At 47.3% G+C, this 18,689-nt stretch overlaps 1 protein-coding gene across 1 annotated transcript; it reads right to left on the bottom strand.

Annotated features, from left to right (window-relative positions):
* Positions 1–4,133: 4,133 nt before the first annotated feature.
* Positions 4,134–18,370, bottom strand: SLC26A9 (solute carrier family 26 member 9). Its single transcript, XM_026077178.1, has 20 exons — positions 18,246–18,370; positions 17,102–17,241; positions 16,477–16,587; positions 15,999–16,174; positions 15,579–15,743; positions 14,827–14,979; positions 14,317–14,399; positions 13,870–14,017; positions 12,944–13,057; positions 12,411–12,488; positions 11,959–12,054; positions 9,429–9,535; positions 8,629–8,698; positions 8,099–8,191; positions 7,521–7,637; positions 6,544–6,861; positions 6,212–6,266; positions 5,668–5,813; positions 4,806–4,883; positions 4,134–4,181 (listed from the first exon to the last, which is right to left on the bottom strand). The coding sequence occupies exons 1-20, from the start codon at positions 18,368–18,370 to the stop codon at positions 4,134–4,136; spliced, it is 2,421 nt and encodes an 806-aa protein (XP_025932963.1).
* Positions 18,371–18,689: the final 319 nt, after the last annotated feature.

Here is an 18,689-nt window from a genome sequence, read left to right as displayed (position 1 = left end):
GCGCGGCCGCCCCGCCCCGCCGAGGAGCGACGACGGGCGTGGCCGCCCGCCAATCGCCGCGCGCCCACCCGCAGCGCGGCCGGCCAATGGGGGGTATTGTCCCCGCCCCCAAGGCAAGGCATTGTGGGAGTTGTAGTCCTGCGCTGCGGCATGGGGGATATGGCGGAGGCCTGGTGGGAGGGAGGGTCCAGCGCCGGGACGCTCGGGTTCCTTCCCTGCGGGAAAGCTCCATGTAACTTATCCCGAGGGCCCTGGGAAGCCGTGGCTAGCGGTGCCTGTGGGCCGCGAGGTGCTGTGGGTGCGCAGCGGCGAGCAACACGCATATCCCTTCACCCAGGCCCAGGGGCCTGCAGGAGGCCAGGAGGTGCCAAGGCGGCTGGTGCAGGCCGCTGCTCCTGAAATGGCGTTTTAGGGGGAAAAGGGGTGTCTTTAGGGAGTAAACATGCCGGGCTCGCATGGGGCACCGTGTGCTGGGCAGGAGGAGCCTGGTTCGTCAGGAGCAGGCCGACGGGAGCCCTGAGGCAAGCGCACGGTGAGCAAACCCTGCCCCGACACAGCTGAAAACAGCCTGGTTTTGAAAACAGTCGCAACCTGCCCCAGAAATCTGGCCCTGTGCTTAGCAATACTTATCTTCAGCAGGTTTATCCTACTGTTCAACCTCACTCTTCTCTGCAGCAATATWAGCACGTCTCTTCTTGCCCGGTTTCACCACGGAGCACAATGCCGAGATTATTCTTTCCTTCTTTACAGCAGTCTTGCACTGAATTTGAGGATGTCTCCCATGTCTCCTTGGTTAAAACAATCCTGGCTTGTTTAATGCTGGATAGGAGCTGCCAGGAAAAGCCTGCTCTCAGATCAGCAGAAGAAGCAGATGATTGTTCACACATTCTTTATTATCAAAAAAGAACCAAACCAATATTAAATTAAATAAATTACAAACATTTTGAGCTGGTTATACATCATGCAGTTATCAAGTAAGGCTTTAGAGCCATTACACATCAATATCACTGTTACTTTAAGAGCAATAAAAGGACAATGGAAATTTAACATTTTTTACCCCAGCATAAATTTGAGCTTCCCTAGTCGTCTTGTTCAGGCACCTGGAAATAAAGACTTTGAGTTGGTCACACTGAACTTTTGAAAAACAAGTGCAAATCATGGCTATTTCCTTTGATTTATTTTGCTTCATTTCATTTATTTTCCAGACTGGTGAATGTGACCTTTGAAGACATGGGATTGTCAAGGTTAGTTCTCAGTGGTACCTGCGCCTCCAGCAATACCATCTGTCCATTGATATTACATTTATTGCCAGGCTCGGCCCTTGGCTACAGAAGTGAAGTATCCTTCGTCCTGGGTCATCAAAATTGCAGAGCATACAGTTGGGGCTGCTACTTTCAAGCCATCTCTCTTGACATTCCATCCATTACACTTGTAGGAACTTCGAGAAATACAATCTAATTTTTATGCATGATCTGTCGCTTTGAGGCTTCCTGCACTTGGTCTGTCAGGCCCTTGAGACTGTGCAGTAAGTCTGCTATGATTCACCCTGAATGAAGAACCGGAAATTGGAATTTTCCTCATTTAAAGTGACACCACCTCTGAGATACAGAAATATTGATTCGCTACTGTGAAATAATTGCTTGTTCCATTGCACCAAATTCTTTGTTGTTATTTTCTAACCAGCAAGTAAAAGAATCGGTCAGGCAGTAGAGTGAAAGACCATGAGTAATCAGCCTCAAAGATAATTTAAGAGAATTAATATCTTGATTTTAGTTTAGGGAACAAAAGACAGTCCTGGAAAAATCACTGCTGTCTCACTGAGACCAAAATAAAAAATAACCTTTAGTTAGTGGGTTTAGTTTAGTTTAGTTAGTTTAGTTTTCCTTTTGGAAACTAACTTCCATTGATTTAATTACTCTCTCTTGCACCACATAATCTGGAACTGAGGTAGAGAAGTGGTGACTTAATTAATGAGATGTTACACAAAACCAAACTGGCAGGGCCCTCATTTTATTACCTGGAATGGCTGTCTATCTATAATAGTTCATGAAGCTCTGTTTTCCTTAAAAATGAGACATCTGGGAGCTGTAGGGAAACTCCACTTTCTCTTCTTAAAGAGCCTTCCAGCAATGTGTATAAGCTCGATAATATTTATATACTTCAAAACTGTATATTAAAGTGTGTTAATATATTTAATATCTTAGATTATTAAAATAGAAATAACCTTTAAAAATATAATTTACTTTCATTATTAAGGCCACTCTTTTTTTTTTTTTTAACTCATGGAAAGAAAACAAACAGTCAAGTTTTACTTCCGTTACTGTTCAGTTTTGTTTGCTCTTGCATTGTATGTCAGTGCTGGAAATACTTTGTAAGAGGATTTAAAATTCAGACGGAAAGAGTTGTTTTCATTGCAGTTGAAGACATACCAGTATGTGTCCTTGTTCAAATTTTTTAATAACCTTATTTTCATAAAACCCATGTTTGAGGTTGAAATGCACTGAAGAAGGGTCCCTTTAACCCTTGGCTTATGCTTGATTTTTTTCAGGCTTTATATTGCCATCTTGTCATAACTGTCATAGCATTAGCACCGGGTAAGAAGGGAAGGCATTGGAAAAGAAAACTAAAATAGCAGCTGTTATTAATATCACTCATATATAAAAGAATGTTAGATTTTTAGAAATGATTAAGATCTCATCTGTCTGTGTGTGGGTTAGTGAGTCAAGCTTGTTTGCCTGAGAGGTAGACGATCCTTGTAGCATCAGCCTGTGGTGAATTTTAATGAAAATCATCAAACATGCAGTAGAAAATTGTTATGGAAAGATCACACAATATAAAAGAGGTTTCTTTTGCTGAATGAGTGACCATTTAAGAGCCATTTATCAGAAGCCCTACATAGTACAGGGTGTCACTTGGGCCGTTCCCTGGTTGCAGGGAAGGTTAAAAAATATGCTGAAATTTCACTTTCACTGCTCTGGATCTATGACATCATGAAAAGTGTGCAGAGGGGGCTCTCTGCGCTCTCCCTCAGTTTGCTACTTGTGATCAAAATGATCTGGAAAAAACAGATCTGCCCAAAACACTTGTCCGTGTTCTGAACTGAATCTTTTGGTCATTCCAGTCAAAAAGAAAATGGGTAGAGGGTCAGAGCACCTTTGGAATTACTGCTTTCATGACATCCACAGTCTAAGAGCCTTATCCAAAACCCAGTCCAGTCAGTAGACAGATCCCTAAAATACTTCAGAGGAGTTTGAACTGGACCCTAATTCTGTAAGCAGGCCAATCTGTGCATATAACACACAGTAACAAGGAGTTCTTAGTTCTGATTACAAAATAGTCCTGTTAGCCAAAAAAAAAAAAAAAAAAAGGGTAATCCAGAAAGCAGCCCTACTGAGACAGTGTACCAAGATCTTCAGGGTGTCAGAAATATGGCACTGGTTTCAGGCAGTGGTTCTGGGACTTTGGGTTGCAGAGGGAGCAGTGCAGGGGGATCATAGGGCCACAGAAAAGGTAGAGRTGGTGCTACACAGAAACATAGGGAAATTCAAGGGTTTGCACTTACTGTGCAGACTCCCTTGGACGTCAGTGCACTTGGTAAAACATTACCTTACAAAGCTGCATCATTGCACCTTGCAAGAGTTGCTTTTGCTCATGAATCAAAGCCATGAAGGGCTCATAGTATTTCCTTCTATTTCACTTCATCAGAAAAAGAGGGAGGAAAAAAAAGAAAGAAGGGAGATGCCCAAATTATGTAATGCCTATATGGGTTGAAGAGTGCAATTGTGTTCTGGAGTGAGACAAAGGAGGGCACTTGGCTGGCAATAGTGACTAATCATTCCAGTCATTAAGGCACCTGCCATCAAACGAACACACTTCTCTTTTGTAATTAATGGAACAGCATTTCCTGAGTTCCTGCTTCCGTAGTTTTCTGTTGCCTGCTCCGGAGTTCATTGCTCTGAATAACCAGAAGCTGAGCAAGCAGGAGGGAAGAAGGTATCAGTTCAAGAGGTGTGATGGCCCCTTCCTTTGCAAACTGATTGTATCCCCAGACAGGAGTGCAGTTCTTCGTGAAGGGGTGGGAGACAGGACTCTGATCTGAAGGGTTTGCCAGCGCTCTGACGCTCCCCACACGCTCACAGAGCTGTCTGCGCCTCTGAGTGGAACATGCTTCCAAACATCTCCTGAAGGGCACACAAGGCACGCTGGGTTAGGCTGAGGCCATGGCAGGGCACAAACCCAGCAAAGCAGCTCAGCAGTGATTCAGTTGCAGAGAAACACCACCAGAAACTCCGACCCTTCCCAGCCCTCCTCCACAAGGGAAAGCTGGCTGTGCAGATGTTGCTCTGTTTCTGGCTGTTCGTTGATAGCATGGGGAAGGTTAGCGCTGGAAGGAGCGTCCTTCCAGGGACCTGGGTTCAGTGGCTGCAGATCACTTTMGCATTTATGATGCCTGTGCTGAAAACTTGACTGGTGGAGCCTGTTTTGGGCTTGAGCTAAACCCTGTTCTCCAAACTCACCCCAGTTTGTGGGGTCTGACTGTGAATCTGAGCTGTGTCGCCCAGAATGGATTAAAGGATTCCCTTGTGGAGCTAGCCCAGCTGCTTGTTCATTCAGGTTCCTGCCAGAACTGCTCATGACAGGGATTTTAACTTAGTCCTGCAATTAACTTTTCAAAGAGTTACTGTTGCTAGCAATTTGCTTGGCAGTGGCACAGGGAACACCCCATCTAATCAATCCCAACCAGGACTTCTGATTTCTCCCTTATGTCCACAGCTGAATATGTGACCCCTGGCACTAGGACTAACCTCCTCCAAGTTCTTGAACTCTGCACTGCTTTCATCCACAGACTCGTCATAGATGGAGAGCTCAGTCTGATTTGGCCTCTGTGCAGGAAGGAATCAAATCCACATATCAGCAGAGTGCAGGACAGAAAGGAATGAAAACATAACTAGCCCAGGCTTAAAACCATCACACTTGCTCGGAGGAAGATGCCCACCCAGCAAGAAGGGGCGCAGAAGAAATCCTGTTTCAGCTGCGTATCTTCCCTGACCGAGCTGGTGTTTACATATCACACTGCAGAGATATCGGGTACCTTAACTTACTCATGTGAGATAACTGGCTAATACTGCGCTGGTTTGAGCTCCAGTTATCATGCAATAAACCAACCCATATCCGCAGAAATAACCTGTCTGACCCCATGTTGTCAGCATATGCCACATTTCCTGCCTCAGCCTTTTCTCCTCCCACCAAGGGAAGCTTTCGTGGATGCTGGGGCTGTCCAAAGGCAGACAGAAGTGCTTTGCCTCCATTTCTAAGGGCCAAATTCTGCTCTTGGGTGCAGCTGCATGTTCCAGCCAACACCAAACTGAGGGCATAGTCCTGACACAGCTCTTTTGGCTTCTATAGGTTGGGACAATGTTCATCTCCCAGTTAGGCATTTGGAGAAAACGTTTAAGCTTCTGAAATCAATGAAATGAGCAGGTACTCGGCCTATACATGAGAATTAGGAGGTGAAGTATTTTGTTGGATTTAGACCTTTACCACTTGAGATAAACAAGAAACTTCACTAGGTGCAGTAGTGAGCTGTTTCTCTTCCTTTGTGCTGACCATGTGAGAACCTGATACTAYGGTACTGTGAGTCGGAGCAAGACTTGGGAGAAAATTTACCTCTTCTAAGATGGGAGGGTGGACAACTTCTTTGATATTTGCCAGTGCAAACAACACGGCATCATGGATAGTCAAGAAGATGTGACTTCGGTCCAGGCCTCCTTCCTCAAAGACTCCACCTGTGCTAATGTCGTTGTACACCTGGGCTGAAGAAAGGAAAGATACATGAACAGCAAGGAAGAAACTAAAGAAGAAAACCTTTGAAAGTGAGCATGGCTGATAGCCATCCTCTGAGCTAAAGCAAGGCCAGGCTGGGTAGGAAAGAAACAGGTTTGCTGCAGAAATATGGATGTAGGGAACTATTTTGCTAAATGCTAACTGTGGAGATGCTCCAGCCATATCACATCACAAATGAAAGAACCTATTTCACACGGTAAGAACAGCCTTTCTCCTTCCTTTCTTCCATCTCATCTGTTCTGATTTGCTCCAATGGGAGGCTGACAGCTAGCACAGCTTGCATAAAGAAAACAAAAAGATCTCCTGTTTGCCGTGAGCACAGAAATGGGGAAGATCATATGGAAATATGCTCTTTGGGGATTCTTACCATGCACGTTTGCCAAGAACACTTTAATCCCAATCTTCTGATAACTGGAACACAACTATAAGGGATAAGAGGGAGAGAGAGGATTAATAACACTGCTGCTCCAGTTTTGGGTTTATGCATAAAGGCTTTTATCCAAGGCTTTGCATGTGCCCTGAGGATGCTAAAGGAGAAAGCCACACAAACCTTGTATTACTAACTTGGCTATAACTTGACTGACTTCTATTACGAGAAGCTTCTATTACTAGTCTATGCTATTCTAGTAATAATTCTATTACCAGCTTGGCTATAACTTGACTAACATTGCTCGGCTACGTTAGTAGTAGAGAACTGACCTTGCCCAGTGCTTTTGTGCCCATGAGATCCACAAAGCACACTCCACTCATGTCGAGGATGATGGTGTGGAAGCTGACATAGGGCGGTGCTGTCGTCATAGGGTCAACATCTGCTGCAGGCATGACGCTGACGGTGCTTCCTCGCAGACTGGTGGTGCTGCCCAGCTCACTGGAGGTGTGCACCTGCCCAGCACTGTTAGCAGGAGGGCAGAATGTGATGTAAGAGATGCTGGCACCGTTAGCAGTCGTCTGGTTGTTATTGGTATCTGTTGGAGAGGTGCTTTCAAAATCTTTCTGGAGCTCTTGCAAAGACAAGGTCTATAGCAAAGCAAAGATGCACAGTTAGGGCAGGATTGCCTCTGTGATCCAGTGCTGCAAGAAATAATCTCTTCCTCCTTACACCCAAATGCATGCAGGACCTTCCCAGATACTGAGCACAGCTGTCAGCTCAGGCTGAGATCCTGACGTGTGAATGCACCTAAGATACTTCAGTAGCATCAGGTATTTTAATCTGGACTAACTCTAGCCTAGTCCTGTTGACTGAATGTCCCTTGGGCTTGGAGTGCCTTAGTTAATTTGAAATGATTCCTGTTCACTTGCTTCAAGACTGCTCAGGAATGTAAACCAAAGTGCATGAAGCTGGGATGACTGGGAGATGTGCTTCAAAAGGGTGCTTTTGAACTGAAATGCTGACATAGATACATCAGGGCAAGCCCAGTTTCCAGCAATTTGTTCACTATGTTTCTGTTCTGACCTTCTCAGCCACTTTCTTTTTCCCAGCAATTTCCAATGCTCCTGCGTCTTAGGCTTTTGACTATTGGGAGGAATGGGGCTGTGGATGGGAAGGAAGGGAGGCACGTGATGGATACCTGTGACCATGCAGACAGAGCAAGGCGGAAAATTCTATGACCAGAGGAGTTATTTGGTGGGGATTTGGGGGGCTTATACAGCAACTTCAGGAATCCAAAGTGAGTTACCTTGTTCTGCCTCAGTAGAAATTTTGGTAGGTTTGTTGGTGGTTGTGCAGTTCCATTCTTCTGCCGTTTCACAAATTTCTTCCTGGCTAAGTACACTTTACTGGGATCCACCCCGGTCTGTGGAAAATAGAGTTGGCTTTGAAAAAGTTTGTTAAACCCCGTGGTCAGGGAGTCTTTCCTGCTATTTCCCGGCCTAGGCATGTAGAGTGTGGTGGCACAGAGGGCAGCAGCAGCTGTACAACTGAGTAAGGTGATCATGATAGCAACCAAACAGCAACATCCTCCGTAATGCAAGATACTTGTACATGCAGGGAGGAGGGACTTGCAGTAGCAGGATGACTCTGCTTTGGAAGAGCTTGGACAAGATCCTTGCCAGGATTCAGGCATAACCTCTAATATGAGATCTACAAACAGTCCTGAGGATCAGAGAGGAAAGGACTGGACTCTAGAAGAGTAGAGGATGGATGTGACCATCTTTCATGATGATCCCAAGCTTAATTATCTCAAAGTGGCGAGACAGGAGATAATAAGGGCCATTTAGGATTATGCCGCAAACAGAAATTTAGGAGATTGCTCACCTTGGCTATAATCTTCTCCCGGAATATCTCTGAGTTGGCAAAGTACAGTGGGGAGCAGTAGGTCACAATTTTAATCCCGTTAAGTTCATGTATCTGCAACAGAAATGAGAGCTCGAACCAGACCTACCAGGACCTGTGTGGGGTGCAAGGTGGTTGGGAGTTCAGGTTGATTTTTCTCCCCTTTGCAGCAGCGGCAGCAAGAGAACATAAAAGTAGGGAGTGAGCAGGTCTGGCAATGAAGCTTCAGATGACTTTTAATAGTGCTTAGCTTTGGGCCATATGGGAGCCCTCCCCTTCGCTTTCCCATGCTGGAAGGTGAAGGGGATGCCGATGTGGTGGGGTAGGGAGAAAAGCTGGACAGGTAGCAGGTAACTGGGAAGGCCAGAGCTGTGAAGAGCAGCTCTCTTGCCACTTCTGAAACTAGTGGCAAACAGTCTCTCTGAGACAGAAACAGGGCATGCGTCTCCTGATCACATCGGGTAGCAGTGGCAAAACAAGGTTTTGCTGAGGAGATTTTAGCTTCTGCTTACCTTGTTGTAGGCCTTAGGGTTCTTGTAGATGTCAGTGGAAGTTACTTGGCCCAGGGCAGAACCGTTACGGCTAGGAGAAAAGAGACAACCAGAAATAGAGTAAATATTGCAGGGGAAGAAAACTGCTTCTGTTCATTCTCCATACCATGATTTGAAGTTTTGCTTTATGAAAATACTTAGATTTCAGCCATGCAGGGTCTACTTGGATGTTGGCAAAACAGGACAACGTTGTTTTTCAAGTGAGATTCCTAACGTGGGGCTGCAGCAGTTCCTAGGGCAGTGCTTGGCAGGCTGGTTCCCACTGCCACATCTGGCTGTAATCCTCACTTCTTGCAGGGCTCCCCATCCCAGATGCTGACTTAAGCTACCAAACAGACAACTGTCCTAACTCCACTTCAGGTCCCAGTCTGGGAAATACTAATAAAGGACTTTGGTGTGTAAACTTCATGCCAATCTCTGCATATATATGAGGCTCACTTCTTTTATGAACAGGGTTTTCTCCTAGGAACTATGCAGGTAGCTCTTCTTGGTGAAGTAAATACCTTCGGACTTGCCCCTGCCTTGGGATGTGCACATCGCTAACCGTGCACGGGAGCGGGAATGCAGGCAGTAAATTAACGCCTGCCGTTCCTGTTTGCACATTCCAGGAGCTGGGGAGGACACCTGCGCTCCCCCAGGCTCCTGCTGCACGTTCCTGCGAAACGCGGGCCAGAGGTCAGTTATAAAAATAAYGTATCATTTATTCTACAACTGGAGGATTTTCCTTCTCTTCTGTTTTTTGTAACTACACCAATACTTACAACTGAGTATGGAAAACCACTACCAGCACGGAAAATCCCACGCCCACAGCGACTCCGTAGGGCAGGCTCAGGAAGAAAGCGGACAGGAAGCTCACTAGCCACACCAACTGCAGAGAGACAAGAGCATGGAGGTCATTTCACTGTGCCATGGGCTGGAGCACTGTCATGGGTGGAAGATGGCCCTATACTTGTACACTGGACACTGGACACAGATGAGGATCGAAAGAATAAGGCCTGAATTTTGCAGCTATTATTATTATACGGTTTGTTGCATGTTTTCTCATGAAACATCATTGCTGGGAAGCTTGCCAGAAGCCCCAGTTTTTAAGCTTTAAAAGCAGCCAGTGCATTTCTTCCTAGTTACATGAACACCTGCATCATTCATTCAGTTCAAAAAATATCTGCCTAACTAGTCAAGGAAAAGGCTCCTGCAGATCAGGCCATCTGCTGCTGTATAACTGCTCCCACCCCCAAGAAAGATCCTGCTCTCAGAGTACTTTAGAAGGAATGAGCATCTATCTGAAAACTGTCTGAACACCTACTACAAATCACCTGAACACAGAGCAGATTTGATGGCAGAGTATGACAGAGCATACCAAAACCTGCTCCACCTCTCAGCTCAGAACTCTGTCATTTGTCATTTTTATGTATTAGCATTCAAGCATCTCCCTCCGTATGAAATTAGTCCTGCCTAAGTATATAGCTATGCTCTCTGAGAATCATTATCAGAGGATTTTAATCCCATCCTCAAGACTGTTAAGGGACAGGCTTTGACCTTGGTCAAGCCAGGGTAACTTTGAAGACTTCAGCATCTTCATGTCGGATTAAGAATGGTGCATATAAATGGAGATTAAGGGCTCCTCTCCATCCTGGCTTTATACTGGAGTACATCTGTGCAGTGATCCCTACAGTTAGCACTGAAACGGAGCCAGATGTGGGGTGAAGAACGCCAGTGGCCTGACATCACACCCAGCAATGGTGTATCCCAATTTTTGGGACAGGAAGTACACTGAATCTAGTTCAAATTCCAGGGAGATTAAAGTCAGGGGAATGCAGTTCACCCCATTGGCACTTGCCTGGGCCCCACGCTCCCTGCAGCACAGCGTGGATCGTTCACGGCTGCCAGTGACAAGAGCTTTGCTCCATTAGCTCAGGGAAAACAGCACACCCTGGGCATACCTGTGCAATGGGTCTGGCTGTGCCAAGGCAGCTGGGTGATTCACACGGAGCAAAGCAAAGAGGTTTCTGACAGCCAGTCACCTCTGCTGACTGCTTCAGTGGCTGCTTCTGGCAGAGAGGTGCAGCCAGGCTGTTCCTTCTAACAGAGCTGGTCAGGTCCCTGGGCAGCACCATTCACCTCCACTCAGACCACCATCCCTTGTGGGGTCCGCTTGCACGTTGGGCTGGGGGCTGCGGAGCCCACAGGGCCAGCCTGTGCTCCCTTCTGCCGGCTCTGATAAGCGGCAGTGGCTTCATCTGCCCTCGCATGAATTGCCAGAGCTTGTCTGGAGGGTCTCTCAGTGCCTTTCCCTGCTGACACAAACCTTCTAGCTCCCTCACCAGCCATCAGCAAAACCCATTCAGAGATGCCATAAACGATTCCCGACAGAGGGCTCAAACTAGCAATCTGGGAACAAAGCATCTTTACATCAGCAGCTTTTCCTCTCTGCTGGATCTTGCCTGCATAATCATTTCAGCTCAGAATTAAAACGTATTCCCAGTCCAGTTTGTCTACTGGAAAAACTCCTAAGCATGGACCAATTTTTTGTAGCTCATGTCCTATGCTAGAGTGTTCTTACTTCATGTCATAATTAYACCCCTGTGAAATCTTGGTTTGGACTCCTAACCCATCTCTTCTCCAGGACCTGTTTGAACAGTATTTTGGGAAAGCTCTTGATGACTCAAGTCAGCTCCTTCGGACTTCTGATTTCTCTGATAAGGCAGTTTGTTGGGACCTGACAGGATATTGGCTCAGTGTCCACACACACTACTCAGCCATGGGAGTCCTGTTCAAACACTGTCTTTTTATGTCAGACATTTCCAAATTCCGTTCTCACTCCCCCACACCCCCTGCCTGSGTTTATACATCAACCAGTGCCTGGAGTCCTTATCGCTGTGAAGGGCTCTCCTCACCCTGGAGGGCTATTGTGTGAGTTTTTAAGTTTTGACTCCTAGATACTGAGCAGGGCCGGTTAGGCTAGTTCTGGGCAAACAGGCTCCTACAGTTGATTGGCATTTAAACAGAGCAGGTAATAGTTCAGGCCTCTGTGATATGTGTGCTAAGCATGACAGTGCTCAGCTAGGCAAGACAACTCTGCCATTGCTCAGGACCTCATTAGCAAGGAGTTGGAAGCATGACTGTGCTGAGCGAGTGAAACTCACCTTCCGCAAGGGACTCATGCTGCCCTCCTTCACCTGAAAGCCTGCTTGGAAGCTAATCCACTGTCCCTGCGTTCAGACTCCCACAGCCATGGGCTGAGTTTCCAGCATACTGCAAGCAGAATCCTCCCACCCATCCCCAGGAACTCACACAGTCCAACTTGCTCTTCTTCCACAGGTAGAAGGGATCAGCCAGCTGCTTGAGGGAGTTTTTCAGGTTCACAGCAATAAGCGCTCCCAGGACAGACTGCAGAAGAAAGGGGATTGTATTAGCTAAGATGTCCAGCATTGTGAACATGCTGCATTTTGCAAAAGATGCTTTCCCATCAGGCACTGTCTCCCTTCCTTGGGTCCAGTTATCACAAGGGAATGGGAAGGGGTGAAGCTGCCAAACGTCATGCTTGGGTCTGAGCATAATAATTTAAAAGACCGTTATTTCCTGTCCTGCTTCCAGAGAATCAGTACAGATAGATCCCACCCCATGAACAAACCAGACTGTGCAATGGTTTGCGTCTGGGGCTTTCTGAAGCAAGGCTGTGCTTTCACTTGGGCATGTAGACTATGTGGTGTAGTGGCCACACTGGTTCCACGTGTTTGTGTTACCTTTGGAAGGGGTTCAAGGTAGATCCCCAGAGCCAACATGGTCACCATAACCACCAGTGCCACAAAGAAGCTTGCCACCTGCAGAAAAGAAAGAAATCACCAGCAAGTGTCAGGGTCTTTCTAAACCCCTTCTTGGTCTTTGCTCTCCTGCTGCTTCAGCCAACAGCACAACTTGTCACTGCAGCACTTTTCTGGGCAGACATTTGCCTCTGGGGAAGGGGTTAAGCTTTTTCATATCTCAGTGAGAACCCCGAGAACATCCCTCACATGGTAACTCTTCTCGGTCATTGAGAACCAGACTAGGAATGTAGAGTTATAGCCCTACATCTGTGACCCACCCAGAGAACCATCTAAGGAACGAAATGGAGGAGGGGGGGAGTAAATTCTGCTTTTAATAGCAACCATATGAATCACTCATATATGGAGCTTCTCCAGACACGCAGCAGTGATGTCAGGCTGGCAGCGTGCAGCAGCTACAAATGTTCGCATTCAAGTAGGATCACATAAGGAAAAGAGGAGGAGGAAGTACTAACTTGTGATTTCCCTCCTGCCCCATCCACAGCGAGAGTGACGGAGAGAGCGCAGCAGATCACATGGATTTTGAAGAAGGATCCAAAGAAGTTACTGCAGCCCAGGGCCAGCATTTCCTGTGGAGACCAGGGAACGTGCTCATCAGAAAGGACAGCTCCCTTTCCCATCCTCCCAGTCGGTCTGAGCTGCCAGTCAGGAGGAAAGGTACCCAGGTTCGCTGTGTGCATGGCAGAGGCTTTCCATGGCCTCTGGCAGTCCTGCCCGGAGCCCTCAGCTGCTCACCCAGGGCTGCTTAGGCTCACCCCAGGGAGGGCGCTCGAGTTCCCCGCTATGTGCCCCAGACCCTTTCCTTCCAATGAGAGCTGGGACGGGTTTTACTAGCAGGGAAGTCTGGAAGCACCCTAGCTAATAAACACGTTGTCATCTGTTGACACACTAAGGGCAGGGCTTCATGTGGTATGCATGGTTGTTATTGAAAGCTACCACTGTGCCAGTGATGACAAAAGAGGATTATTTAATGTGTTGCCTCTCATAGCATCTACGTGCCACACCAGGAATCCAGGTCTTTCTCTGCTCAATGGAAAATATGTATGCCTCATTATGCTCCAACAACCCGCAAAAATATCTTCTAGGCCAGCTCTCAGGGCCAAAGACTTAGCTCTGGAGGGAAAGCAAAGCAGAGAGCTGAATGTAAATCTTCCTTCCCTTTTATAGTGTCTCTCTCCAGCCCATGGGAAAAGGACTTGGCTTTATGCCCTTATGGTTYCCACATGGCAAGCTGCCATGTGAGGCTGCATGCAAGCTAGAAGCACATGTATTTTAGGCAGAGTGTATCTGAAAGCTTCATGTTCATRCAGTGAGGTCTCCCTTTCACACCTGAGAGCGAGGGGAATGTTTCTTGACTGTGTCCTTCCAGAGCAAATGTTACCTGGTTGGGGTCCACGTCATAGCCGTGCTTGGCTGCCAGAGTTCTCCCCATTGCTAAGTTGATCACGTAGCCCACGATGGCGAGTGAGAAAGCTGTGCCTATCATGTCCTTCCACTTGTTCACCAGGGGCAGGGTTGGGGCTGGGAAGCTGCACTCAGAGCAGAGGGGAAAAGGAGTTGTGACACTACTGTCTAGAGACAGGTTCGGTGGGTCAGAAGCTTGTGTGCTCAGGAATGACATAACCCATGCCTAAATTGCAGACAGCCTTAGAGGATCACRGCAATTGTTTAACAGTGCACAGCAGCAATGCCAGACAGTCCTGGAAGGGGATGAGGGATGCCAAGGCCAGCTAATACAGCAGGAAAGTGAGGTGCTTTCCAGGCTGCAGAATGAGGAGGAGGAAGGAAAATTCTTTGGAAATGGAGTCAGACTTGCACATGCACTTACCCCATGCTGATCTTCCCAACTATCGGCATGTTGTACTTCTCAGGCATGTTAAAGCTGCCAGAGATTGCCGTTGCAACAATGACCTGGAAGTGCAGAGGATAAAGGAGCCATAAGCAGAAGGAGTGTGAGCTCTCTCAGAATCACTAGGCGCTTGCTGTGCTGGGCTGACAGTAGAAAATTAGAACCAAATTTAGGCTGAGAGAAACMCTTTCCAGCAACAGTTATGTCCCTGGTCCTAGGCATCACTAGGATGCAAATACAGTCTGACAGGGAAGACCTGGGGTTTAGAGGTCTCCTCCAGGAGGATGGCCCTATTTCTGACCCCAAACCATGTGTGGTAACACCATATTCACTGTATAGATGCTGTACACGAATGGCTGTAATTACAGTAACTCTATGAAGAGCCATCTGTGAGCAGAAGTGTGTGTCCCAGGTCTGTATTAAGGACTGTAATGTGAGGGGAGGGAGTGTCTCCTGGAGGGTCGCAGGGACAGCTCATGTATCACTTACGATGATGATCTCCATGGGGATGGGCATCCGGATCTTTTTCATGTACTTTAGGTTGAGCTCCTTAACAATGATCAGGAGCACAGCACTGACCAAGGCATAGACGAGGGAGGCCACATTGGTCTTGGGAAGACCTTTACAAATATCAATGAATGTCTAGAGGGGAGAGAAGAGGAGAAGGTGTCATGGGGAACCAGAGACTCCAGGCAGCATCGACAGCATAGTGGAGAACTCTCATCACCCCAATCAACTGCAAACACCCTGACATGTGACAGGGGCTCTATGCAGTGAGACAAGTGCTAGAAACCCTGCTGCTGAGAGATCAGCAGCCAGTCCCAGCTCTGTACTGTTCAGTTAAATGCAGTTCTAGCTGCATTGATGAAAGATGCATCAGTGGAAGATGCAGGAAAGYGTAGGAATTGAATAACATGCTCATAGAAAAAGTTTGATAATTGGGCAAGACTAGTGCTGTAAAGCAGCACAGTTCACGTTCTCTCCAAATCCCAGAACCTCTTCATTACCTCCAATTAGAAACTACCAAACAAGGGCTCAGATAAGACTGTATGTGAGGTACAACAGCAGCAATGTGGGTATGCTGGGTGGGAATGGTGCAGACAGCCATATTCCTCCTCCCTCAACCCTTTCCTCCTGTCTGAGTCCCTCTTTCCCAAGCGCRGGTGGCAGTGATGCCTGCAGTATGCTGATCACTGGGGGAGGAGGTGCAGGGAAGGCCCCTGTCCAGAGCACCCACTTACATAGACGATAGCTAAGGGCCCGGTGTAAGATGGGACTGTCAAGCCGAAGACGTACTTGAGCACGGAGATGAGGATCTGCAACCCTGCCGCTGTCATGAAGCCCCTGATGAAAGACTCTGAGAGGTAGATAGCAACAAAGCCAAACTGCACGAATCCCAGGCACAGCTAGAGGAGGACAGACAAGAAGTTGTTAGAAAGCTGCCAGCCTGAGATGGCAAAGTACAGAGCCTGAGTGTGCCAAGACCACAGCTGGGGCAGTATCCCCCCAAACCCTCTATTCTGAGGCATCATCCACTTACAAATGGGGCCTCTTCTAGTATCTGCTACCATCATCTCTGCTCCAGAGAGAGAACCCAACTAACTCCGTGTGGGTTGGCTTTGCCCAGAGGCCACAGCAGAGGCAGTAGAGAGAGTCCTTACTTGTATGATGGCTGTCAGGCAGGCTAGTGTGGCAGAGATYTCCAATCTAGCTGCTTCCAGAGCTGTGGTGTTCACACTGATTTCGTTGGTGGTATGGTTAAAGTACTGGAAGTCCGACTCTGGAGCCAGCTCGTTGCAGACATTCCCAACAATAATACTGATGACTGCAAAAGTACCTTGAAYACAACAGAGCGATGTCAGTAGTTTGCTCTAGAGAGCTTCCTGTCCTGGAAAGCACTCTGACGGGTTAGGCTGTCCAGACCAAGTCACCCAACACGTTACCACAGCCGGCACTACCACAGGAGATGGCATCATTGGGATGAGGCTCTGCTGTGCAGCTAGAATCAGGGATCTCATAAGCACCTGATGGACCAGGCCTGCCCAAACATCTCTCTCTATTCCAGGACACACACAGTATGCCCAGCCAGTCAGTGTTTAACTGCCTTACACAGACTCTGTAGAGCAGAAGGACTCTTACCTGGGACCATCTGATGGATACCGCCAAGGAAGAAGTATGTTACCAAGGGGAAGAAGGAGGAGTAGAGCCCATTGACGGGAGGGAGATTGGCCAGCAGTGCAAAGGCCATCCCTGGAAAACACAAGGAATATGGGCAGGTCACCTGTGTCCCTGCATCTGGAGTCAGCCCCCTGTCCTGCTCACTCTCTGACCCTGCTGTCCTCAATGCAAAGAGGAGAGGAGCTGCAGCAGGCAGTGTGGGGCAGGCAGTGTAACATGCACCAGCACGGGATCCTGCAGAGGTGTGCGGGACTCTGCTTGCTGCCAGTGGGTTTCAAGCCACAGCGCTGCTGCATCAGCTCCAGCCAGGCGCTGTGACCAGCACAGATGACTGCTCTGCAGACAGGAGAGTGCAGGCCAAAGAGGGCAGGGACAGGACTCTGCAGAGAAATCTGGGGACAGCCAGGTTGGAGTTAGAGCTTGGGTTCATACATGTCACCAGTAAAGGTAGCTAACCCCTGCAGACAACAGTCATCTGTTGGATCTTTACTTGAAGTTAAGTAACGAAGTGTTATCCCCTCTCCAAAGTTCCTGGAGGAAGCAACTCCATAGTGCCTGGCTATTGGGGAAAGTCACCTCTTCTCACCTTGTGGCACCTGAATCGTCCCCGCACTGAGTCCACCAAGAACATCAGGCAAAACATAGTCCTTAATTTTATACTTGGGAAGCCACGCAAGAATTGGGAACAGGCTGAAGAGGATGAGTTTGAATCTGGAAGCTGAACATCTAGAGAAGACACAAAAACACAAATAAGGAAGGAAGCAAGGAAGAAAGCAAGGAATGCTCTTCCTAGGAATGTCTCAGCCTCTTTCCCATGGCAAATCCTGAGCCCAGTGTTTGGTGCACAGCCCTCCCCTGTGAGTGCAAGGCACTTGCACTTAACTGGCTGAACATGCCATGGAAAATTATTGTGGGGACGTTCCTGACTCTATGGGAGGTGCCCAGTGCTGCCATAGCCGTGAAAGACAACCCACACAGAGCAAAGGATTTAGCTCCTTAATATCTTGAGTCTTTGTTTCTAGTACTCTCAGGTGGGGTTAAGTGAGCTGTAAAGCTGAAACACAACTGAAAGATTCATGGGACAGTTGCACAGAGCCAAAGATAAACTTTTTTAGGTGCTTGGTCAAAAAAAAACAAGTTTGTCCGAAAGAAGATTGCTCCTGAGCTGAAACATGCAGCTTTTCACATCCCCCCTGCTAACCTGTATGGTTCTCTCTTTTCCTATACTGCCTTCACTTTTCCAGGGAGTGGAGCTAGATTTTTGAGATGGCAACCAGCAGAATTATTCATCTTTCTATATGGAAAGCCAGTGCTGTCTTTATTTGGAAAGCTGATTAAAGCTGATTAAAGCTGATTAAAGGAAATCCCTAAGCTAGAAAGCTTAAAGGAATAATCCACACATCCATACCTACATCACCAATTATACTTTCTTTGTTATTAAAAAGAATTGGAAAGCAGAAACCCAAATCCCAAATGTATTTAGTGCAAACTGTTGCGTTTATTTGCCCTACAGCATAGCAGCTGAGGCAGTGAAAAGATAACCAATTTCACTTGCTTCAGTACAATTTGCATTTCTCCAGTGTCTTTCATCCATAAAAGCCCTGAAGATCATGGAGAAGGTTTACCGGAATAAATATGGGAACTATATCCCCAGGTCCAAATTATATCCCAATTCCAGACCAAATCTGGTTTGGTTGTACCCCAGGAGCAGCTATAGCATTATATGTTACCTGAAAAGGTTTTTCAATTTTTCCCCAACTGGATAACTTCTGCTTTTCTTCTCAAACTCTTCGTCAAAGAGGCTGACCGAATATGCAGGACGTTCGATGACATAGCGAGGCCTGGCGTGGTTCATCTCTGGATCATTTAAATTTTTCCCAGAAAAAAGAAAAAGCAAAGCCAAGAATGTGACTGGGGCTCTCCCCACCTGCAGTGTAACAGACTGGACACCTCCAGCGTCTGGGAGCCCTCCTTGAACATCTCCACCCTAAATAGTTTCCCCGTGGTGCAGAGGCAGGCCCTGGGAGTGGCTTCTCTCAGCACTGGGGGCTGCTGCTCCCCAGCACAGGAGGTTTTTACCARTATTTTAATATGATGCTAATGAGCRATGCCGTGKGGAGGGGACTGGAGCGTGTCCTGGATTGGCTGGCAGGTGAACAGGGGTGTTAATCTCA

This window comes from Apteryx rowi, unplaced genomic scaffold (genome assembly GCF_003343035.1).
Source record: "Apteryx rowi isolate R43461 unplaced genomic scaffold, aptRow1 scaffold_45, whole genome shotgun sequence".
NCBI classification, from domain to species: Eukaryota; Metazoa; Chordata; class Aves; order Apterygiformes; family Apterygidae; genus Apteryx; species Apteryx rowi.
This window is presented reverse-complemented; position numbering and strand designations above follow the sequence as displayed.